Below are 25,706 nucleotides of genomic sequence, written 5' to 3' on the forward strand. Positions count from 1 at the left end.
AATGGTCCGACTTCATAACAAAGTGTAACTGATGAAAATAAATAATTGTACTTTAAAAAAATCCCTTTCTTTTATTGATCTTCATAAGGACCATTTCTTCTAAATTTGCCTTTTATGCTTGAAGTCTAGTTTATTATTACTAAGTTAATTTTGGAGACATTCCACTGTTCTTACTTATTTTCTTTAATTGAGTTATTAGCCGAATAATTAGGGATTAATTTTGGTCTTTGTTAAAATTTAGGTAGAAGGTATATGTAATGTCTTAGGGATAACAGTTCTAATAGAGCCATTTAAATAATTTACATGGCTCTTATTGCATATATATAATAGCACAGTACAAAAATAGATGTTACATACATTTGATTTCAACTGAGTCTTGCAATACAGAGATAGGTGTATATTAGGCATTATGATGGTACTTGGCAGATTCTCTCCACATTGTGATCTTTATTTTTTGGATAGTAATAACACATTTTTTTTCTAGTGATGTATTAGTTTGCTAGGGCTGCCTTAATAAAGTACCACAGATGGGGTAGCTTAAACAACAGAAAATTATTCCCTTACAGTTCTGGAGGCTAAAAGTCCAAAATCAAGGTGTCTCAAGGGTTTGTTTCTTCTGAGGGCCTCTTGTCTTAGCTTGTAGGTGACCATTCTTCTTCCATTGTCTTCACATGGTCTTCCCTCTGTGTGTGTCTGTGTCCCAAACTGCCTCTTCTAATGAGGACATACATGGTACCTTAGAGATATTGCAGGTTTGGTTTCCAGACCCCTGCAATAAAGTGAGTCACACAAATTTTTTGGTTTCCCAGTGCATATAAAAATTGTGTTTACACTATACTGTAGTCAAAGTGTGCAATAACATTATGTATAAAAAAAGACAATATACAGACCTTAATTAAAGATGCTTTATTGCTAAAAGGTGCTAACCATCATCTGAGTCTTCCTTGTAATCTCTTTGCTGGTGGAGGGTCTTGCCTCAATATTGATGGCTGCTGAGTGATCACAGTGTTGGTTGCTGAAGGCTGAAGTAGTTGTGTCAGTTTCCTAAAACAAAATGACAATGAAGTTTGCTGTATCAATTGACTCTTCCTCTCATGGATAATTTCTCTGTATCATGCAATGCTATTTGATAGCACTTTGCCCACAGTAGGACTTCTTTCAAAACTGGAGTCAGTTCTTGTCGCTGCGGCTTTATCAATTACATTTATGTAATATTGTAACTCCTTAATTGTTATTTCAACAATCTTCACAACATCTTCACCGGGAATAGATTCCATCTTAATAAACCACTTTCTTTGCTCATCTATAAAAAGCAGCTCCTCATTCGTTAAAGTTTTATCAGGATATTACAGCAATCAGTCATCTTCAGGCTCCACTTTTAATTCTCCTCTTGCTCTTTTCACCTTCGTGGTGACTTCTTCCCCTGAAGTCTTGAACCCCTTTGAGTTATCCATGAGGGCTGGAATCAGTGTCTTCCAAATACCTGTTTATGTTAATATTTTGACCCCTTCCCATGAATCACAAATGTTCTTCATGGCATCTAGACAGGTGAATCCTTTCCAGGAGATTTTCAATTGACTTTGCCCAGATCCATCAGGGGAATCACCATCTATGGCAGCTATATCCTTATGAAAAGTATTTCTTAAAGAATAGGACTTGAAAGTTGAAATTATTACCTGATCCACAAGCTGTAGAGTGGTTTTTATGTGAGCAGGCATGAAACCAACATAAATCTCATGATCTCTCCATCAGAGCTGTTGAGTGACCAGGTGACCATTGCCAACGAGCAATACTATTTTGAAAGGATTCTTTTTTTCTGAGTAGAAGGTTTTAATAGTGGGCTTAAAATATTCAGTAAACCCTATTGTAAACAGATGTGCTATGATCCAGGCTTTGTTCTTCCATTTACAGAGCATAGGCAGAGTAGATGTAGCATAATTCTTAAGGGCTCTGAAACGTTTGGAATGATAAATGAGCGTTGGCTTCAGCTTCAAATCACCAGCTGTATTAGCCCCTAACAAGACAGTCAGCCTGTCCTTTGAGGCTTTGAATCCAGGCATTGACTTCTCTTCTTGAGCTGAGAAAGCCCTAAATGGCATCTTCTTCCAACAGAAGGCTGTTTTGTCTACATTGAAAATCTCTTGTTTAGCGTAGCCTCCTTCAGTAATGATCTTAGCTAGATTTTTCTGGGTAACTTGCTACAGCTTCTTCATCAGCACTTGCTGCTTCACCTTGTGCTATGGAGACGTCTTCTTTCCTTAAACCTCATGAACCAGCCTCTGCTAGCTTCAGACTTTTCTTCTGTATCTTCCTCACCTCTCTCAGCCTTCAAAGAATTGAATAGAATTAGGGCCTTGCTCTGGATTAGGTTTTGGCTTAAGGGAATGTTGTGGCTGGTGTGATCTTCTATCCAGACCACTAAAGCTTTCTCCCCGTCAACAGTAAGGCTGTTTTGCTTTCTTATCATTCGTGTGCTCACTGGAGTAGCACTTTTCATTTCCTTCAAGGACTTTTCCTTTGCATGCACAACTTGGCTACCTGTTTTAGTGTGAGAGGCCTGGCTTTTGGCATGTCTCAGCTTTCAACACACCTTCCTCACTAAGTTTAATCACTTCTAGCTTTTGATTAAAAGTGAAAGACATGTATCTCTTCCTTTCACTTGAACACTTAGGTAGTTGCAGAGTTATTAACTGGCCTAATCTCAATATTGTTGTGTCTCAGAGAATAGGGAGATTGGAGGAGAAGGGGAGAGATGGGGAACGGCCAGTCAGTGCAGCAATCAGAACATTGATTCAGTTCAATGTCTTACGTGGATGTGGTTCGTGTCATCCCAGAACAATGGCAGTAGTAACGTCAAAGATCACTGATCACAGTACACCCTCACAAGTGTAATAATAATTTTAAAATTTGAAATATGTTGAGAATTACCAAAATGTGACAGACACAAAGTGAGTAAATGCTGTTGAAAACATGGTGCTGATGGATTTGTTTGACAGAGGTTGCCACAAACCTTCAATTTGTTTAAAAAAAAAAAAAAAGGAAAAAGGAAAATGCAATACCTGTGAAGCAAAATAAAGCAAAGTGCAATAAAACAAGTTATGCCTGTATTGGATTAGGGCCCATTCTCATGACCTCGTTTTACTTTCGTTATCTCTGTGAAGACCTTATTTCTAAGTACAGTCACATTCTGAGGTACTGGGTGTTAGGACTTCAACATATGAATTTCAGGGAGACACAGTATAGCCCATAACAGGTATAAAATGAATTCTATGCAAATAGAAGTGTTGGGTAACCAATATGTTTAAGATGTGGAGCCGTTTTTTAAATGTTTTAAATAAATTATACGCTTTTCAAAATTAGATGTTAGGAATATATTTTATTTCCCCTTTGACCTGGTTTGATTGTAGAGATGTGAAAGTGGCAATTAAAGACTCATAATGATTCTGATAATAATAATAGTAGCAGCAGCTAATATTTATCAAGTCCTGTTATATCCTGGGCTAAGGTCTAAGCAGTTGATATTTTTGTCTCTCAGGGGTGCTGCTTGGTGAGTAGGGAGTTAGAGCATCTCCATTTAAGGACACGTTGAATTTTCTTTGCTTGCCCCTGGAAATCCAGGTGTGGATCCTGGCCTCAGTGCTCTGGGGCAGGGGTCCAGTTTCATACCTTTGTGAAGCAAGATAGGATTCTTTGCAAACCACTATTTCATGAGATATCTTTGGGTTTTCTGTAGGTACAGTCTTCTTATTTAAACGTGGAAAAGTCGAATTATTCAGGTAGCTTTCTTTGGTGACAAACCAGCTTAAAACTACACCAGATCAAGGAAGTCCTATAAAGAATATTTTAACACACTCTATTTCTGTTTGGCTCATAGCTGCATACTTGTCGTCAAACTGCATGCTTTGTGGGTGCTCAGTAAATAATTGTAGAATGAATGAATAGATCTCAGTTAAAGCAGAGAAATACAATCACAGTGGCAGTGCCCCTTAGAAGCTCATATTTGCATTGTCAAAATAGTATATTGCCTTCTCTGCCCTGGCAGGTTTTTATTATGTTTTTTGCCGGCAAATACGGCATACAGTGAATATTCACTTAATCGTAGACAGAAGAAATAGTCAGTTTGACCCCATATTTTTTAGACCTCCCACATGTTGGAGGCCTGGACACAATAGAGCAGTAGTTGGACCTGAATATACAGAAACTCCCCTTCCTGTAAGATTTCACAGGCAAGAGGTTATTCTCCACAGGGAACACTTGGTCTGCCACCAGTAAGTGGAATTGGTGGCTGTGTATGATTTTGCCTCAGCCACTCATCACATTGCTTTATTGTTCTGCCAGATGGGGCTATATTTGAAGCTATGGGTCTTGTTAAAAATGTTTCTTTATAGTCAAATTGCAAATGTCTTTAGATAAAATTCCCAGGATATTTGAGAGGTAGTAGGAAAAGTCAAAAGAACTAAGTTGTCAACATTAACAATTTTTTTTTGAAAACACTTTCCATAGATGTGTACACATTTGCTGTTTGATTATTGTCCATTGGTGCTTCAAAAAATGGAATCATAAACAGCCTTTTGAAAACTAATGCCTGTTTTTGGCAGAATTCTTCTCAGTATTCATAATAGTGCTGTAATTATCTTACAGACTCTCTGCGGTCTTTATGATACAGTTTGTACTTGGGATTTTCTTTTCCTTTGTCTAACTTACTTAAAGGAGGGGAAATTTTAGATGCCGCATGAGAGGATAAAATTGTGATTCCATATTGTGAGAATGCTACTGCCAATTTGTTAATACCATTCAGATTTTTTACATTTAAAAAACTCCTTAAATTAGAGAAATTATAATTAGATACTATAATTGTTAAGTATGAGTGAGTGCTTTTTGGCTTTCCCATTTTCTTATTAATATCTGAATTTGTACAATTTTCAGAGTGTTTTTATCTTTTCAGTGGTAGCGACTTTTTGAGTCTCATGTCCATTAAAATGGAATTTCATTAATTGATAACATTTGCTAAATTTTTAAATATATCTTTATACGAGTGAAACATCTAAGGTTATCCAAAGGTAATGCAATAGAATGTGACTGCGTTTAAATCAGATATATGAATCATACCTTTGTGGTGTATTTATGTCTTAATTTAGGTTGGTTGAAGACTTTTGAGGACTACTTTAGAGAGAAGACTCAGTATATTTTTAATAACATGGTCACCAAGTTGAAAGAAGACCCACGGAGGAAATTTATGTGGTCTGAGATCTCTTACCTTTCAAAGTGGTGGGATACTATAGATATTCAGAAGAAGGATGCTGTTAAAAGGTTTGTTTTAATTTTTTTTTTTTTACTTTGGTAATATCAAACATTAATCGTACAGTGGAACAAGTGTTGTATTTTTAGAAGGTGAAAATTCTTAGCTTTATGTCTGAAACTTCAGCTATTTCTTCACATTCTTCTTTTCCTTGATTCTGGTTCATCACGGAAAAAGTGATTTGAAACTTTTCCATTGAAATCCTTATGTCCCAACTTTGTCCTAGAAATGGAATTACTGGGTCAAAGGGGCTTAGTATTTTAAAAGTTTTTTGGAGCATATTATCAAAGTGACCCCTGAAAAGGTTGTTTCAGTGTATTCTTCAATCTTTTACATAGAAATGTACCAATTTCTCTGCACATTGGTCAGTGGTGTAATTTTTCCCATAACTTTGACCAATTTAAGGGTTAAAAATTTGCATTTTTGATTAGTGATAGTGTTCCATATTTTCTCATGTATACTGGCAGAGCCTTTTTTGAATTGCTTGGTCATGTACTTTTTCGTACTGATTTGTAAGAATATTTATACACACATATTAACCTTTATTTTTCCTTAAGTTTTAAATTTCATCTTAATTCTTAGTGCCTGATATATATATATATATATCTATCTCTACTTTAAAAATTTTTATGTAGTCAAATGTGTTCATCTGTCTTCTTGATATTGACTTTGCTGTCATATTTTAAAAGTCTTCCCTAGTCTAAGAGATCAGATAAATAGTCCGTTTTCCCCTGGTTTAATTTTTTATTGTTTACTTTCATAAATCCTGAAGCTTATTGTTTTACTGTGGTGTGATGGGCGGTTTTGCTCCCTGTACCTCTCTCCCCACTATTCCCAGGAGTTTAAGGACTCCTTTGGCATACATTGCTTTCTTTTATTTATTAAATGTCATGTATATAGCACTCACTGTGTTAGTTCCGGTTTTAAGTACTTTACAAATGGTAACTGATAATCCTCTCAGCAATCCTGTGAGACAGATACAGTGACTATCCTGATTTTCCAGGTAGGAACACTGGCCATTCAGGGTCACCCAGCTGGACATGCCACACTGCTGTGCCATCTAGTCTAGCCTGTCCAGACCCCTGGGCTGTTCCTTGCACACTGTGTTGTGCTGCTTCCCTAAGATTTAAATAGTCCTTTGATTTCTACTAATTTGAAGTGGCATCTTTATTGTTTTTAAATATGCATTGATTTCTGGGCTTTCTGGCCTCTTTCAGGGACTTTTCTGTTTGACCGTCATTGTTGCAGCCTTATGATATGTTTCCTTAACAGACAGTTTAAATACCTCCTTGTTTTTCTTTATTGAACAGTTCTTTTAATGAGTGACAGCTTAATTTTCCCAGAGAGCTTTAGAATTAACTTGCTAAGTTCCTCCTACCCTATCAAAAAAGAAAAAAATATATATAAGAGGGGATGATGTTGATAGATATTGACATAAACACTTAAAGGTAATTGGGGGAGCGTTGGTTTTCCGTCATTATCTGACCTTTTTTTTTTTCTGATAACATGCTTAAAATGCTTATAAGTGTGGCCAGGAAGGTGCCATTACTGAAGATTACAAGCTCTGAGGGTACCGGATGATCCAAGAGTTACTGCCACACCCAAGGAGACTGGCCCCTCTTCCACTCTTGCCATGTGTGGCCATGGGAACCGCAGTTGTCAGGATCTTCTTCCAGTTATTCATGACAAGCTGGAATTCCAAAATGTTATGTAAAATGCCTTGACTTTTTAAATTGAAGTGTTAGCAGCTAATTTAGATTCATACACACATACACACACACAAATCCTTAGTTTAAATCGAGCTACCTGCTAGCTTGTAGCCTTTCAAAAATTAAGAACTGTTCTGTAAAATTCTGTGGAATTGGTGTTTGTGTTATATGTAATTTTTTGTTTTACTAAGTTTAAAGATTAAAACAATTTCTATGTCTGTCTAAGGTCTTATATTGCTCCTGGAGTACAAATAATACTTCATGTTTTCTTAAATTCTAATTTCATATTGTTTTACTCATATTGTTCAGATTTTAAGATTTTATCCATCTGTAATTTTTTTTCTTTTTTTACTCTTACTATTTTTGAGTACCTTAACAGACAGTTTAAATCTATTTATTGGCTAAAGCTTTTACTATTTCTATTGGATTTTTTACCCTCTCCCACCCCCCACCCCCCACCCCCAGCCCCAAAAAACCCCTGTATTTTACTGGTATTTACTCTTGACTTATCTTCTTTTATCTTTCTAATTCCTTCTACCTGTTTTTACTAATGCTAAATGGGCCAGTTAATTTATTTTAATAGGGAGCATTTCTCCCTCTGTGTTTGCCTTTTAGCACTGCTGTAACTAGCTTTCACATTTTTATGTTGTTTTTTCATTATTGTATTTTTTTCCTAAGTATTCTGTAACTGTATTTTTTGTTTTCTCTTTGACTTGAGTATGTTAGGAAAATTTTTCAAGCTCCAAGTGCTATTTTTTTTCCCAGATACACTTTAGATGTTAAAAGCTAGTTTTAATGTCTTCTGATCAGAGAGCATGGACTGTACAGTTTTTATTCTTTAAAATTTCTTTTGAGATTTCTTTACAAAGAAACAGTGGCAGTGATCCCTAAGATTCTAAACTTTTGCCATATATCTAGGTATGTATAATTTATTACACTTCTCATCTATCAATTCAAACATATTTTCAGCTTATGGTTTTTGTTCCTGCTAATTCCTGTTTTATTTCATTTGTTTTAGAATTCAGTTGTCTAGTTATTAAATCTCTAGTCTCTTTTGCGTATGCATTTTAATTTTAATTTTTTTTGTATTTACTGCATTTTGTGAGATTTTTCTCAAAGTTTTGTTTTTTCTGTTGTTTTTTTTACTTTCTTTCTTAAACGTTTTTTATTGATTTATAATCATTTTACAATGTTGTGTAAAATCCCAGTGTAGAGCACAATTTTTCAGTTATACATGAACATATATATATTCATTGTCACATTTTTTTCTCTGTGAGCTACCATAAGATCTTGTATATATTTCCCTGTGCTATACAGTATAATCTTGTTTATCTATTCTACAATTTTGAAATCCCAGTCTATCTCTTCCCACCCCCAACCCCCTTGGCAACCACAAGTTTATATTCTATGTCTGAGTCTATTTCTGTTTTGTATTTATGCTTTTTTTTTTTTTTTTTTTTAGATTCCACATATGAGCGACCTCATATGGTATTTTTCTTTCTCTTTCTGGCTTACTTCACTTAGAATGACATTCTCCAGGAGCATCCCTGTTGCTGCAAATGGTGTTATGTTGTCAGTTTTTATGGCTGAGTAGTATTCCATTGTATAAATATACCACATCTTCGTTATCCAGTCATCTGTTGATGGACATTTAGGCTGTTTCCATGTCTTGGCTATTGTAAATAATGCTGCTATGAACATTGGGGTGCAGGTGTCATCCTGAAGTAGGGTTCCTTCTGGATATATGCCCAGGAGCGGGATTCCTGGGTCATACAGTAAGTCTATTCCTAGTCTTTTGAGGAATCTCCATACTGTTTTCCACAGTGGCTGCACCAAACTGCATTCCCACCAGCAGTGAAGGAAGGTTCCCTTTTCTCCACAGCCTCTCCAGCATGTGTCATTTGTGGATTTTTGAATGATGGCCATTCTGACTGGTGTGAGGTGATACCTCATTGTAGTTTTGATTTGCATTTCTCTGGTAATTAGTGATATTAAGCATTTTTTCATGTGCCTATTGGTCATTTGTATGTCTTCCTTGGAGAATTGCTTGTTTAGGTCTTCTGCCCATTTTTGGTTTGGGTTGTTTATTTTTTTCTTATTGAGTCGTATGAGCTGCTTATATATTCTGGAGATCAAGCCTTTGTCGGTTTCATTTGCAAAAATTTTCTCCCATTCCGTAGGTTGTCTTTTTGTTTTACTTATGATTTCCTTTGCTGTGCAGAAGCTTGTAAGTTTCATTAGGTCCCATTTGTTTATTCTTGCTTTTATTTCTTCTAGGAGAAAGTTTTTGAGATGTATGTCAGATAATGTTTTGCCTATATTTTCCTTTAGGAGGTTTATTGTATCTTGTCTTATGTTTAAGTCTTTGATCCATCTTGAGTTGATTTTTGTGTGTGGTGTAAGGGAGTGTTCTAGCTTCATTGTTTTACATGCTGCTGTCCAGTCAAAGTTTTGTTTTTTGATTTTTGTTTTTTTCCTCCCATCTCAGATTCAGTTCTCTGTGGTGTGGAGCCCATTCTCATCTGGCTTTGAATACTTGTTTTTTTAAATTACCCTTTAGTTCTGGGTTCTTTATATAGTTGTCTCTAAATCCAGGTATTTTCCTTTTTTTATTCATCCATGAGTAGTAACATGTATCCACACCTGGAATTTGTTTTGAAACTGAGAATGTAAGTCACTAAAATCCCTTCCTTTTCTAACAGAACACTTTGTTTCCCATCCATTTCACCTGATTTCCTTTTAGGAAATGGTCTCCAAACAGGGAAGTCAGATCCTTCATCTTCCTGCCCCAGGTCAGATGAGTCAACTATGATCTGAGCTCAGCTAAACAACCCAGGTGTTGAATCTACAGAGAGTGAAGCGAGGGTGGAGAGATGGGAGGAAGGGAGCAGAATGGAGGGAAGGTTGCAGGTCACGCCTCACAGCACTGGTGCTCTCACAGGACTCTTCCTGTCCTGTGTTATGGTCCCTGCCGTGCCTGTAGCATGGCCTATCACTGTTTTTCAGTCTTCCTGTTAAGCCTGGACTCATAGCCTGTCCTCAATGCTGTGTGCTCAGAACTGTCCCCCAGTACATTTCTCCTCTGGAGTCAGTGTTGCTTGCAACCAAGAAAGCTAGCTGATGTATTTCTCCTCAGATCCCTTTTTTGGTGAGCTGGGCTTGGGGCAGAGGGCGGGGGGTACTTAATACATAGATTTGCTTTCATTATTTAAAATTCTGAGCTTGTGCTAAGTGGCATCACTGATAGGAGTTTTTTTGACGATCAGTGTAATGCTTATGCAATGACTTATTTTTCCCTTTTTGAAGATGAGTCTATGGATTAAATGTCTGTACCTGAATTTGCAAGCGAGCTGTTGCAGAGAAGAACCTGTTAATTCTAGCAGAGTTCTGTGTGAGCTTTTATTGTCCCTGAAGAATAGCAATTGATTGTGGAACTTAACAGAAACATAACTCAAATGATCCCCATAATCTAAGCTAGCATCGACTTGTTTGATTCTTCCCCGCTGTGGCAGTGGTATTCAGTTCTATAAGCTTTTAAAAATGAAAATCTAGTTAACTAAAGGGAGATCCATGCAAACAACATCTAGTTTTTTATTTTTGTGCAACTCAAAGTAATTTAATCAAGTGTAGTCACGGTACCTACTTGTAACACATATCCAATGGATTTAAAAGAAACTGCCCTCCGTTATAATCAGCACATTTTCTGTCTATACATGTTTTATTTTGAAAGTGAACATTCTTTTTACTTTTTAGGCTTCCAGTTTGAGTATTTTTGCCTCAGTGCAGTTAAGTACTACATGACGTCTGTAATACATCAAAATGGGAACCTTTATTCAGAGTCAAGCAGCTGAAACGCTAGCCTTAGCATTTCCTTTAACTCGCATCCAGTGTATTACATATTCATTTTTCCTCTCTGGGCTCTGAGACATTGAAAGAGTTTTTACATTGCATCTGCTCTTGCTGTTGAGACCAGTGTTCAGTTGAGAAGTCCACTGAGATGTTGGAACCTAGAGCAGTTTATGTGTTTGCCAGAGTCTTGACCAACTTCTCTGTGTGGACCTTGTGATATGAAATAATCTAAATGTGTGTGGGGGGGAAACGTACCATTAGATACTGTATCTTCAATGCGTTGCTGGGTTTCATTGTTTTGCGAAGAATGTAAAGTCTTTGTCGAAGTCTTTCTACCATTCTCTTCTATCTTTTTTCCTAGGTTTATAATTAAGTGAAACCTTCTACCCTGTCCTCTTAACTAGTAATGTTTGCTTATTGAAATCAGAGAAATGTTTGAGGTTACTTTCTTAAATAATACAGATTCAAACTTACTAATGTGCATTTTGAGCTCACTGGAAAAAATACCTTTAAAGTTCTTATATAAGGCTAATTTACTGTACATTTTATACAGGTCAGATTTTATGGTGTTTAATCAAAGACTGCTGTAAAATTTGCAGAGCAGTGAGAAGTTACAGTGTGTCTTGTAATGTTCAGTATAAATTGTAGATTTGGATTGAGTTTCATCAAAGGAAGCAAGGCAGTGCCCCAGGGTCTAAAATAACTTTAGTTCTAACAGCTGAAGCAGTGGTGTACATTTATTTCAGAAAGTGTGTATTCCATTCCCACCCCCTCCAATCCCAGTTCATCTGGAGTGAGGGGGCTTTGCTTTCACCGCTTATTCACTTCAGCTGCTGGCTTCTGTTTACATCACGGCTCTGTGCAAAAGCCATGAGGATTTCCCAGCTGCTCCGTCCACTGGATACTTCATTGATGCTGACTGCTCTGTTCTCCTTGAAATTCTTTCTTTTCCTTGTCTTCTGTGACCCAGAGCCCTTTCTCTCCTGGTTTTGGTCCTGCATTGTGAACATTCCTTTTTTAATCACCTCTCTGACCCCCTTCTCTTCTCTTTATTAGATGTCCCATTTCTCGTCTGTAGGGTCGCACCCCTTGGTTCTCCTCTTCATTTTGCGTGCTTGTCCACACTGTTTAGTTTCCAGGTGTGTGGGCTGCTTCCAGATCCAAAGCTTCAACCTCAATTTCTTTCTTCTTCTCTAGTTAACTGTAAAAGTAACAGCTTATTGAGTACTTACTCTGTACTCAACGTGTAAGGCACATTCTAAGCACTTACGTGTATTCATTGAGCTGGTCCTATAGCATTCCTATACATTAAGATCCTTCATTATCCTTATTCTGCTGTTGAGGCAAAGGTGTTAAGAAATGCGCCCAAGGTCCCCCAGGTAGTAAGTGTGAAGTCAGGACCAGAGCCCGGCAGCCTCAGTCCAGAGCCGGTGCTCTTACCCACTGTGTCTGCCTTTTGTGCTGTCCAGTCAGTCCCAAGCCTGTCAGTCCTGCCTTTTTGGTATCTCTGCTCTCTGACCCCTGCTTGGTTCCCATGACTCCTATTTTGTGCTATCATGAAAACCTCCAACTGGTCTTCCTGTTTCCAGCTGTGCCTCTTCCATATGTCCTCCATTTCACCCACAGAATTAGGTTTCTAATATATGAGTCTGTCCATGTCTCTTCTTGGCTTTAAAATGCTTTAGTGACAATTCAGTGTCAAAAGGTACAGCCTGATCTCCTTTGCCTGGTGCATACTTGGTTTTGTTCTCTGATTTCTCTGTTTGTCCTCCCTTACCTCCAATCACTTCCTGCTTCACACCCACTCTTAGTCATGCTGAACCACCTGGGTGTCCTCAGTCACAGGTTACGTCCTGCTTTTTAGGAATTTGCCCACGAGTTTAGGTGAGGATATTTTTTTTCCCTTTTGTACATTGCATAATCTCAGTCCTACTTATTTTTTAAGACTTGGCTGAAATATACTACCTCATCTCTAAAGCCTTCCTTTATTTTCTCCATCATCCATTCAATAAGTACTGTGTTAGACTCCAGGCCTACAAGAAGTGAGCAAGTCTGATCTGATCCCAGCCCTCACCGCAGAGCAGGAAAAGCAGTGTAATTAACACAGTATCACAATAGAGCATTTCCTTCTATGGGAGCAAGAAGAGGGTTTTGGAAAGCTTCCTGGAGCAAGTGGTATTCAAGCTGAAACCTGAAAGGCTGTTAGAACTAGCCAGATATGAAGGGGGTGGGAAAAGGTGGGGAAGAAATTCCAACTTACGAGAGGAGAATTGTGATTATGGGCCAGGGATTAGCAAGAACATGGCATGTTCAAACACCTTAAAGAAGTTCATTAGGTGGCAGCAGTAAGGGAGAGCATGGATGTTCAGGGACTAAGTAATATGTGGTTATCAGGGAGATGCAAATTAAAATTACTACAACATAATATCTCAAACACCTTGGAATGGCTAAAATCAAAAATACTGACAACCGCCATTCTGCCTTCTGTCTCTATAAATTTGACTAGGCGAGGTATCTCATATAAGTGGAATCATACAATATTTATTTTTTCATGTCTGGCTTATTTCACTCAACATAATGTCTTCAGGGTTCATCCATATTGAAGCATGTGTCAATTCCCTTCCTTTTCAAGGCTGAATAATATTCCATTGTATGAACAGACCATGCTTTGTTTATCCATTCAGCTATCAGTGAACATTTGGATTATTTCTACCTTTTGACTATTGTGAAAAATGGGTGTACAAATATCAGTTCAATTATTTTGTATATATACCCAGAAGTGGAATTGCTGGATTATATAACAATTCAATGTTTAATTTTTCACAGAACTCCCATGCTGATTTCCACAGCAGCTGTACCATTTCATGTTACCACCAACAGTGCGCAAGGTTTCCAACTATTCCATGTCCTCATCAGCACCTATTTCCTTTGTTTGTTTGTTTGGATGAAAGCATGGAAGCCATCCTAACAGGGTTTTGTACTATGCTTTTTGAACTTAATGTATCTTAGAGAACCTTTCAGGAAAGGGGAGTGTCTTTCTTTTTAATGACTGTGTAAAACTCTGTTCTATGAGTGAGCCTTAATTTATTTAACTTCTCCCAATTGATGATCCTGTAGATATATTTCTAGTCTTTTGTGAATGTGAGAGTGTTTCTTTATCTCAAGCGTATATAGTCATCCTTTGGTATCCTCAGGGGATTGGTTGCAGAACTCACCCCAAATACTGAGATCCTTGGATGCTCAGGTTCTTTATATAAAATGGAGTAGTATTGTATATAACCTACACACATCTTCCTGTATTCTTGAAATCGTCTTGAGATTACTTATAATATTTAATACAATGTAAATACTATGTAAATAGTTGCTACTTGTGGCAAATTTAAGTTTTGCTTTTCGAAAAAAAATTTTTTTCTAGAAATTAAAAAAATTTTTTTCTTTTTCCATCAGAAGTTGGTTGAATTTGTGGATGTGGAACCTGTGAATATCTAGGGCTGACTGCACAATGCTTCTGTTTATTTCTATACTTTTATGTATTTTCTGACTTCCTTTTAATGAGAATGGATAAAAGTATTTACATGCATTTTAAAATTTGATAGTTATTGCCAGCCTATTTCCAAACATCCTTGACATCACAGTATGTTATACAACTTTTTTATGTCATTGAACTTTTAATTTGCATTTCCTTGTAAGTGAGATAAACATTTTTTCATTTTTAGTAGTTATTTCTGGAATATCTGCTTCATACTTTTTGCTTGCTTTTCTTTTGAGTTGTTGGTACCCTTTTCTAAGAGGAACAGCCAGATTTAAATGGTGAGCAAACATGTGATTCCTGCCTTCATGAGCTTACAGTCTGTTGAGGGACAAAGCCGGTAAACATACAAATGTGTAATTAAAGTTTGTGCAAAATGCCGTGAAAGAAGAGTTTTGGGTTTTATGAAAGAAAGCAGTTTAGGTGGGGATAGGGTGGGGTATGGTGGCCAGAGAAGACTCCTAATGGATGGGTTAAGAGCCAGTGAGGCAAATCCTGGGAGGGAAAATATTCCAAGAAGAGAGAGAATGGACTGCAAACTCAAAGAAGGGGTACGGCTGGAATGAAGTGAGCACAAGATTAGGAGAGATGACTCACTGGCCATCTGCCCCTCATATAGTCTCTAAAAACAGGAGTCCACAGTATTCAGAAGTATACAATGAGTTTCCCCAATTATTATGTGAGAGATTTTAAAGCAAACTTATTTTTACCTTCTAACTTAATAGATACTCCCCATGAAAGGCATATGGATTAGATAATCTGATGAGCAAATGTTTTTAGGCTATTAATTGATTCATTGGGAGCCTCTATCTTTTTGAATTTCCCTTTTAACTAATTTTTTATTTAAGAATAAACCCCTATACATCATCTTGTATTATTTCATATTTCCCCAGATGTATCATTACAAATTCAGCTCATTTTCTCATGTGAAATTAATTTGTGATTCTTTGACACTCACCAAATGATGCATTGTTTGCTGCTAAGTTATCTGTAACAATTTCCCCATTAGGGAAAAAAGCTCTTTGAGTCTATCCTGTGTGTGAGCAGATTCCAAATGTGTGATGAGTTTACTTAGGGGAAAAAGTGACACTTGGAGAAAGTGATTTGCAGCTTCTTGTGCTTGGCAAGTAAGTTCTTAAATGTAAATTCTGCATCTTGGACAAAATGAGCTGTGACAGATATGCTCAGATGAATTTTGATCAATATTTTCTTAAGCTTTTTTCAAAATTAAATTCTCAAGCAATGAAATAGAAACAGAAGTGCGTAATGGCTTGCAAGTCAGCCATTTAAAAAAGTGGGGCAGGATGTTGTTAATTGTGAAAGTTAGTTCCTGATTTCCTATTTTCTGGATTTGCTGCGTGTATATACTCTTTTCTCTCCCTCTCTTTTCATTTGAATCCAGATCCCATGTTTATTAGGAAATATTAGGAAAAGCTTACATGCAAAAAATTTGCCAGAAACTAGACTGTCTTGGCAGAAGTTAAGCAATAGACCCTATGATGTAGGCATCTTTTTTTGATTTGGCACCCCCCCCCTCAATATTGCAGAGAAATAGCCCGATTGATTCTTGGTGAACACTGAGTTAATAAAAATACTTGGAAGTACCTGTCTTTGTTCTAAGTAACTTTTTCTATAGATAGTTCCCATTACTTGATTTTTAAAAAGTTATTAAACTGTCAAATGTAGAGTTTGCAGTCTGAATTTTATTTTGTGCTGCTAACAATAGCAATTTTAAATATGGTACTTTTGTAGGCTAACATAACATTTCTGCTGTTGCTTATAAATGTTTTTCTAAATATTTCCTGAAGTGTTACTTTGGTGAGACTGTCAGTCCTACTTTTTGTACCTGTCACTAAGTGATGATGATGGTTAATGCGCATCTCAGTCATTAGGTCTTTTTCCTCATGTTTATTTGGACCTTTTTGTGCATATTGCATGTGTTCTAGAAATCAGGGCAAATTTGTGCACTTCTGCAGTTTTTATATGTGTGTGCGTGTATGTTGTGTGATTTGTTTTTGTTTTTGTTTTTAGTTTAACTGATCAGGTGGCAAGTGTTTTTGCCTAACATAGGCAAATTTTTTTGAATATTTTTTTGAATATTTTGTATCAAGCCCAACCTTCCTGCCTGTAAGAATGTTCTGGTTTATAATCTGGTTTTTACCATTCATATGTATAGACCAGGGAAAATGCGGTTCAGCGAAATAAGAGCACCCATTAACCTGATTCTCTGGCCCGATTGTCCAGTCATTGCCACGTTGCTTCATATTTTAAATCATGTTGTCTGTTTTCTTCCATTTGTTCTACCTGATTAGAGAAACTGTGCTAAGAAAAACTAAAACGTGTGTTCTTTCTGGCCTGCTATTATGACATCATTTATGCCTCTTCAGACCTCCTCATGCAGTTTTCCTTAAAAACCTGCATCAGCATGCCACGTCAAACATCAGTCCCTTGGCTTTTATGACATAGTATCCTAGCTTTCTTATGACCTTGTTTTAAGTCTTTCTGACTGAAGATTTAAAAAGAAAAAAACTGTAATCTATTTTTACCCCACAATTTAATAGCTATTTTAATAATATAAATAATTTAAAATTTTATTTTTCAACTTTATATTCTGACCCACTGATGTGTCTCTTTCTGAATAAGTCACAGTTATATGGTTGCTTTTTAAACTATAAAAACACCTCCTACCAGGGGGAAGTGCAGGTTGCTCCTCATTACACTTTTCTAGAATGTTCTAGGCTCTAGTCACAGACTTTTTCTTTTTATCTTTAACATTTCTTATTGCCTCAGTTACCTATGCTATTTTTCTTCTATTTGGTACTTAACTCTCCTTCTGACTGTTTTCTCCAGACTTTCCATCCTTCTCTATTTCCTCTTTGTTTCAGTCCTCCAGAACTTAATTTTTGTATTGGCCTCTTTTCCTAAACTTACTTTTCTCTTTCAGTTAGCTACTTTTGGTGACATCAGAGAGCCCTATCCAAATTTATATTTATCAATGCAAAGTGCCTTCCTTCTTAACTCATCGTCACTGTGTATTAACACCCCCCCATTAGACACTTGGAATCAAAACCCCAAGTCATATGTGCTGTTGTCTTTTGTTTCCAGACATTTCCTAATTCCCACTGATACTTTTTCATGAAACATCTCCTTTCTCTTCTTCCTCATCCATTTTTCCTACCAACACTGTAGTTTAGATCATGTCACTTTATACCCAGATTATTCAAACTCCTTTCTAACTGACCCTTCCCTGTCCAGTTTATTTTGCATATGTCTGTGAACTTCATCTAATATAAAAATTGAATGTTAATACTAATTTTAACCTGAGAGTCTCATTCACTCATTCCCTGTTGTCTGAGAACAGAGTGGCCATTATTTGCCAAGCCAGTTTCTCTGTGCTGGGCATGGAAAAGTGAACACAACAGCATGTACTGGACTCTGCTCTCTCGCAGCTTGCATTATAATAGTGGGTGGGGTGAGGAGGAAGAGAGAGGAGACACAGAAATGAACAAGGCAACTTGGTTTGTGATAAATACTATTCATGGTATTTATAGAGGGGGCGGGGTACAGTGGGAGTGTTGATTTAGGTTGGGTATCCCAGAGACTTCTGTGGGTAGGTTTTATTGGAGCTGAGAAATGAGGGCAGCTGGGACCAGCCAGGTTGGGACAGATAAGAGAATTCTGAGTGAGAGGCTTTCCATGCCTCCCCCATTTTGATAGATAGGATAGTCTTTAAAGTAACCATTATGTATAGATAAGAACTCAGTACACAGCCACAGTAGCATCTCAGGCATCATGGGGAGGGGGAAGGGAGAAATTAGTCACAGATGGAGCTGGAAAATATAATATGTGTAATTCTTTGCTTGATTGTCTGTTTCTTGGAGCCCATTTACGCATGGGACAGGGAATATGTAGCAAAGTAAAACTGATACAGGTGAAGAATTCCATCATTGGAGTGATTTCTTTCCATTTAATTTTCAGATTACTTACTATATATTTCTATTCTCTCTTCAAGAGCAGCAAAGAATTTATTTCAACCAAATTATTATTTTTTTTAACTGAAGTATAGTACAATTTTGTGTCAATGACCAATTACTTCTGACACTTTACGGAAGATCTGTTTATTGGAATACTGAGATATGGAGGTCAAGTTTCTATATTTGATGGGCAGAGATTAAATCCCAAATCTGTCCTGACATCTCAGCCTTCCAAGTATTGGTCATATGGCATAAGGAGTGGGACTGGTCCATGGCCTCTAGAGTGTGGCTAAATCAGGCAGTCACCAGAGAGAGAACTACTAACTGTAAGCAACATCCCATTGGCTGTAATTGGGACAAAATAGCCTTGGATTTAGTTGTGTTCTTAAAGAAATGCAATTTTTAGAAATTTCCAGCTTCATTCTAATAAATTCTTGATTTGGGCCTTTGAGAATCTGAGGTTTGACTGGACGTTTAAGTTTCTTTAGACACTATTAATGAGCCATCGTATTCTCCATATGAAATGATATTAGTTGGTGCTCCCCATGGTAATAACAGATATAATTTATGCATTTTTAATTTATACAAGGAAATCAGTCATTCATTCCTACTTTTTTAGAAATTGTGTCCATTATCCACTCTGTTATTGGTTTCATGATCCTTCATATGTTTGAAAAAAATCACATGTAGTGTTAATGCTCTGGCTTCTGTTATATGTTTTGTAGCAAAATATTTACTCTTTATGCTTCTGGTCTGCCTCAACTAAATTTGGTTTGGTACTTGGCTCTTAGCTGTAAGCATTTAGTGACGTATATCCTTACTAAAGCTGCTTTTCCTTCTGAAATTTTATACCATTTTCAAAACCATCTTTTTGCAAACTTAAAACCCTGTGGCACTTAAGATGCTTGCTTAAATTCTTGACATTTACACTTCCTCAGGTAGTTCTTCAAAATTTTAACAGTTTATGAATTTTTTTTCCTTCCCTGAGGAAGGTACCTTCTTGTCATGATTCCGTTCTCCAAGGCCAGGATTTATTTACTTTGTATGGGATTATGATAAGGGAGTACCCAATGTGCAGCTAATGATAATGTTAGAGCTTTTCTCTCAATAATGGAAGATAAACTGTATAGCCTACATTATAATTGATTCTGGAGCAGGGTGCTCTGTAATGTTTTCTATATTCCCAGAGGGATATGATATTTACTAGCTTTACGTTTATTATTACTTTTGTGTAGCTTATGTGATTAACTTATCAGTGTCAGAAGTACTAAAATAAATAGTGATTTTTCAGCATAGGTGTATTGAAACAAATGCTGTACTTGAAATGTCAGTCCTCCAATAAACATGCATCAAGCATAGTAAAGCACTTTGCTAGGTGCTCAGCAGGATGTAGAAATAAGTCAGATGTGACTTCTGACATCAGGAATCTTTGAAGTTGTGTGAGAGATTATCCCCTTATGAAATGGGACTTCTAGAGTGACCTGCGTGGCTTTGCCTAGGGCAGGAGGGGTCACCTCAGACACATTACTAAGGATGCTTTATCACCAGGGTCCCAAGGTTGAATTTTTCTCACTGGTCTAAAAAGTTTTTAACAAGTAGTATACTACTGTTTACATTTAAAGACTATTCCTAATGTTTATGTTTTACTTTTTTATTTGAACATGTATACATTAATGTAAATTCTTGTTATTTTCTCCTCTAGTTTACTAGAAAATGGTCAGTTTGAAATTGTGACAGGTGGCTGGGTTATGCCTGATGAAGCTGCTGCACATTATTTCGCCTTAATCGACCAACTAATTGAAGGACATCAGTGGCTGGAAAAAAATCTAGGTATGTATTGTTATCTTTCCCCTTCATTCAGACTACTCTGGGCAATTAATTTTAGGGAATGTGAGATGGAACTCTTTCATTTTTTTAGCAACTAATTTCCTCAGTACTTATTATTATTGAATAATCGATTTTTCATTATTTTATGATGTTTTCTTTGATTATAAACTCAGTTACAGAGATGTTATGGTCACTTTTAGAGTAATCTACCTTATTTCACCTATTATTTTATCAATTTTATCTATTTATTAATTTTAGAATTTTTAAAAAACTATCCCACTGGGATTTTAGTTATATATTAATATTCTTGATCGTAAGAGGCAAACACCTAATGTACTTGCTTCAACAAAAAAAGAAAAGAAAGAAGGAAAGAAAAGGGTTAATTTTGTCATTGAGAACTCCAGAGATAGGGTAGCTTCAGGTCAGGTTGGATCCAGGGGACTCAAATTATGTTGTCTAGGCACTGTCTCTTTTGACTCTGCTTATTATTGCATGGCTTGAGGCTTTTCCTGGGGAGTAAGATAGCCATAGGCAACCAGTACTGACTCTCATTTTACTGGTGTAACAACTTAGTATCTTACCTAATTGACCCACTTTGGGTTAGGTGCTTATCTCTAAGCCAGTTAACTGTTTAGGAGCTGAACTCATTGAGCTTGGTTAGTTTGGTAAAAATGGTCATGGCTAGAGAGGCGTTTGGAGCAGGATCAGTCTCACCTGAATCATGTGAATGTGTCTTCCGTGGGGAAGAAGGATCCTTTCACCACAAGCAATGGGGAAGGGGGTTCAGAACTGATACAATCAGATGTTCATAACTCATAAGAACAGGAGATTGACTAACTGAAATCTCTGTGGTCTCTAACATCTGCATTCTCCAAAATGGTATGTCATTGTTTTCAAATAGTTCATGTCAGTATGATTTTGCAGTTTTTCTGTATGGTAAGTATACATGTTTTTTATTGAAGTTATTTCTAGATACTTTATTATTTTAAAATATTCTTCTGTTAGAGATAAAATTGTTCCAACCCCATTAATACTTTCTTTACTTTTTATTTTGGAATAATTTCAAATTTAAAAGTTGTAGGAATACTGCACAGAACTCTCATGAAGCCGTCAACCAGACTTACTTATTATTAAAGTTCTGACATTTTTGCTACATTTTTTAATCTTTCCATATTGATATTGTTGTGATTGTTACTAGAGTAAGTTGCAAATATCATGCCTGTGCAGAAAGAGAGTTAACACAGCAGGTTTGAAACTTCTGTACTTAGAAAAGTTTTGCAAAGCTGGCCCTTGGCTGGTGTCTGAAGACGTGGATTTCTTAAGTGATGAGTGACTCACTATGTTTAAACTATTTGTAAAAGCAATATAGTTTATGGTAAACACTCGTTTTCCTTCTGGAAGTCTAGAATCATATTATATACTAGACAGAGGGTGCCCATGTGACCAGCCCCCAGTAAAAACCTTAAGACACTGAGCTTCCTTGGTTCACAGCATTTCAGGTGTTGTCACCATTCATTCGTGGAGGAATTAAACATGTCCTAGGGATTCCACCGGGAGAGAACTCTCAGAAGCTTGTGCCTGGTTTCCTATGGACTCTGCCCTGTGTGCCTTTTCTCTTTGCTCATTTTGTTTTGTGTCCTTTCACTGTGATAAATCATAGCTGTGAGTATGACTGTTTCAAGAGCTGTAAGTTTTCTTAAGTCACTAAACCTGGAGGTGGACTTGGGGACCACCTACTCAGTGTCGCTTTTCTTAAATAATTATGTTCTAATCCAAGAATATTTACTTTAAAAATCTCAGTTTTTGTGGATTTTTTCCTTTATGTTTAGTTTTTATGGATGTATAATTTACATGCATTGCAACATCTAAATCTTACTTGTTTAGTTTTGAGCTTTGACAAATGTTTACGCCCATTTGACCCATATTTTAATCACCCTAGAAAGGTCCCTCATTCCCTCTTTCCCTCTGCAGCCACCTGCTCTTTGCTCTCTGTTACTGTAGGTTATTTTTGCTTATTTAAGAATTTCGTATGTATGGAATAACTCTTTCAGACCTGGCTTGTTTTGTTCAGCATAAGTGTCTTTCTTACTACTGTATTGTTTACATACCATGCAGTTCACCCACTTAAAGTACATAGCTTAGTGGTGTTTAGTGTATTCTCAGAGTTGTGTAACCATAACCACTATTTATTTTTAGAACTTTTTCAGCATCCCTAGAAGAAATGTCTTCCTCATTAGTTGTCACACCTCTTTCTGCCTCCTCCCTTGCCTGCCCCAGGCCCAGTGACCACTAACCTTTTTGTATGTATGGATTTGATTACTGTGGACATTTCACACAAATGGAATCATACAACATGGCATTTTGCGACAGGCTTTTTTTACTCGGCATGTTTCCAGGGTTTATCCAGGTGGTAGCTGTGTCAGTGCTTTGTTCCTTTTTATGGCCGAATAATATGCTGTCGTATGGATATATGCCACATTTGTTTATCCGTTGTTTGTCCCTCTTCAAGGGATGGACATTTAGGTTGCTCTCTTTAGGTGCTATGAATAATGCTGCTTGTTATGCACATACGTTTTTGTGAGGGCAAAAATTTTCATCTCTTTGGCGTGTATAGCTAGCAGTGGAATTGCAGGGTCACATGGTAACTGTGTGTTTAACATTTTGAGGAGCTGCCTAATTATTTTCCAAAATGGCTGTATCATTTTACATTCCCACCAGCAGTGTATGAGAGTTCAAAGTTCTCCACCTCTTTTCAGCATTTGCTGTTGTCCTTTTTTTTTTAGCCATACTCGTGTGTGTGGAATGCTATCTCATTATGGTTTTGATTTGCATTTCCCTAAAGACTGTTAAGCATCTTTTTAATGTGGCTGTTGGCTATTTATGTATCTTTTTTGGAGAAATATCTATTCACATCATTTGCCTACTTCTAGAATTGAGTTCTTTGTCCTTTTATTGTTGATTTGTAAGAGTTCTTCATAGATTCTTGATACAAGTTCATTGTCAGATAATGATTTGCAATTTTTTTGTCCATTCTGTGAGTTGTCTTTTCAGTTTCTTCAAGGTAACCATTAATGCAAAAAAATTTTAATTCTGATGAAATCCATTTTATCTATTTTTTCTTTTGCCACTTACGTTTTTGTTGTCATAGCTAAGAAATTATTGTTTAACCCAAGGTTGTAGAGATTGATACTGTATTTTTTCCTAGGAGTTTTATAGTTTTAGCTCTTACACTTAGTGAACGCATTTGAGAATATGAGGTTCCTTATTGTAGCTTTGACTGCGCCTTATAATTAGTGTTCTCAGTTTTGTTTTCTAAACAGTTTGGAACAATGTATTGTTTTGGAGACTTTATTTTTACATTTGGTTATGGGATACTTTTTAAATTGTTTAGTCTTTGATTGTTAATTTATGCCTTTATGAACTTTATTATACAAATTTGACCATTAGAAACTTTAAGCTTGAGCTTTTAAAAGTTGTCATTTGCCCAGAATATCCATTTTGTAACTGTTCTCTGACTTCCCTTAAGCTTAAAGATTAAATATATTTGGAAAAATCCGATTTCATTAATTATATTATTTATAATACTTATGTTCTAATTTTTAAGTCTATTAGATTTGTTATAATATGAGTGGTGTGTTTTACTCTTTTTAATGATTTTTTTCCTGGAATTTTTCTTGTATTTTACTTTTATATGTTTTGACAATCTTACTCTTGCATGAAGACACAAAATCTTTCCTGGTTTTATTGGTAGATGGGCCCTCTTTATAAAATTTTGGATTTTTCTTGTAGTACACTTTTCCCTAAATTTGTCACTTATCCCTTTAAAAAAAAAATTTGTTTATACCAAGGAAAATACTGGGTTCCTCTGTAAGTCTCTCCCTAGCTTTCACCTCCTTTCATATCAGTTTTTAAAAACATAGTTAAACATTCTTTTTTCTACATCACTTCTCAGGGACTCTTTAACCTGTTGTAGCTAGGTTGCTACTCCTGTGTATCAAGTGATTTTTGACATAGAAAAGGTCACCAGTGGTGCTGAAATCTCCGTCATCACTAGAGCCTTTCATATTGACCTTTATGCTTATTTGTAAGCTTATTCTGCCCTTGTTATTTGGGACAACATGTACTCCATTTTTATTTCATAACTTAATTTTGATTTAATTTCAAATTTATGAAGAGTTGCATGATAACATTTGGAAAGGGCTCCTATATATCCTGTATAGTTGGCCTCAGTATTCACTGGTTCCGCATCTGACAATTCAATCAATCATGGATGGAAAAAAATTGAAAAAAAAAATTCCAGAAAGTTCCAAACTGCAAAACTTGAATTTGCCATGCGTAGCAACTACTTACATCATATTTACATAGTATTTACAACTGTTTACATAGCATTTATGTTGTATTAGATATTATAAGTAATCTAGAGATGATTTAAATTACAGGCATACCTCATTTTACTGTGCTTCTCAGATACTGCATGTTTTACAAACTAAAAGTTTCTTACAACCCTGTGTTGAGCAAGTCTATTGGTGTCATTTTTACACACATTTGTTCATTTTGTGTCTTTGTGTCACATTTTGGTAATTCTTCGGAATGTTTAAGACTTTTTCATCATTATTATGTTTGTTATGGTGATCTGTGATCAGTGATCTATGTTGCTTTTGCAGAAAGATTATGACTTACTGAAGGCTCAGGTGATGGCTAGCATTTTGGGGCAGTAAAGTTTTATTTTGTTTTGTTTTTCTTCCAGTTTTATTGAGATTTAATTGGTATCAGCACTGTATACATTTAAGGTATACAGCATAATGATCTGACTTGTATATATCATGAAATAATTATCTCAGTAAGTTTAGTGAACATCTCTCATCTCATATAGACACAAAATGAAAGAAACAGAAAAATTTTTTTCTTGTCAAGAGAATTCTTAGGGTTTACTCTCTTAACAACTTTCATATATAACCTATAACAGCAGTGTTCATTATATTTATTGTGTTGTACATTACATTCCTAGTGCTTAAAACTGGAAGTTTGTACCTTTTGACTGACTTCATTCAGTTCCCCCCGACACCCCAATTCTAGTAACCATAGATCTGCTGTCTGTTTCTATGAGTTTGTTTGTTTTTGAAATGTAATTGACCTCCAACACTATGTTAGCTCCTGTTATACAACATAGTGATTCAATATTTCTGTACATTTCAAATTGATCACCATGGTAAGTCTAGATAAGATTATGTCACCATGCAAAGATATTACATAGTTATTGACTGTGTTCCCCACACTGTACTTTTCATTCCCTTGACTCATTTATTTTGCAGCTGGAAGTTTGTACCTCTTAATCTCCCTCACCTATTTCTTTCCTCCTCCCAGCCCACTCCCTTCTGGCAACTGCCTGTTTGTTCTCTGTATTTATGACCCTGTTTCTGTTTGGTATTTTGTTTTGTTTTTTTAGATTCTGCATATAAGGGAAATCATACAGTATTTGTCTTTCTCTGTCTGATTTGTTTCATCAGCAAAATGCCCTC

The 25,706-nt window shown here is 36.3% G+C and overlaps 1 protein-coding gene across 1 annotated transcript in view; it reads left to right on the forward strand.

Annotated features, from left to right (window-relative positions):
• MAN2A1 (mannosidase alpha class 2A member 1) overlaps positions 1-25,706 on the forward strand; it is a 152,408-nt gene that overhangs the window by 33,710 nt on the left and 92,992 nt on the right. The window contains 2 exon segments of the mRNA XM_006177116.3: positions 5,139-5,310; positions 20,063-20,190. Of these exon segments, the coding sequence (XP_006177178.1) occupies positions 5,139-5,310; positions 20,063-20,190 (300 nt within the window).

Source organism: Camelus ferus, chromosome 3 (genome assembly GCF_009834535.1).
Source record: "Camelus ferus isolate YT-003-E chromosome 3, BCGSAC_Cfer_1.0, whole genome shotgun sequence".
Classification (NCBI taxonomy): Eukaryota; Metazoa; Chordata; class Mammalia; order Artiodactyla; family Camelidae; genus Camelus; species Camelus ferus.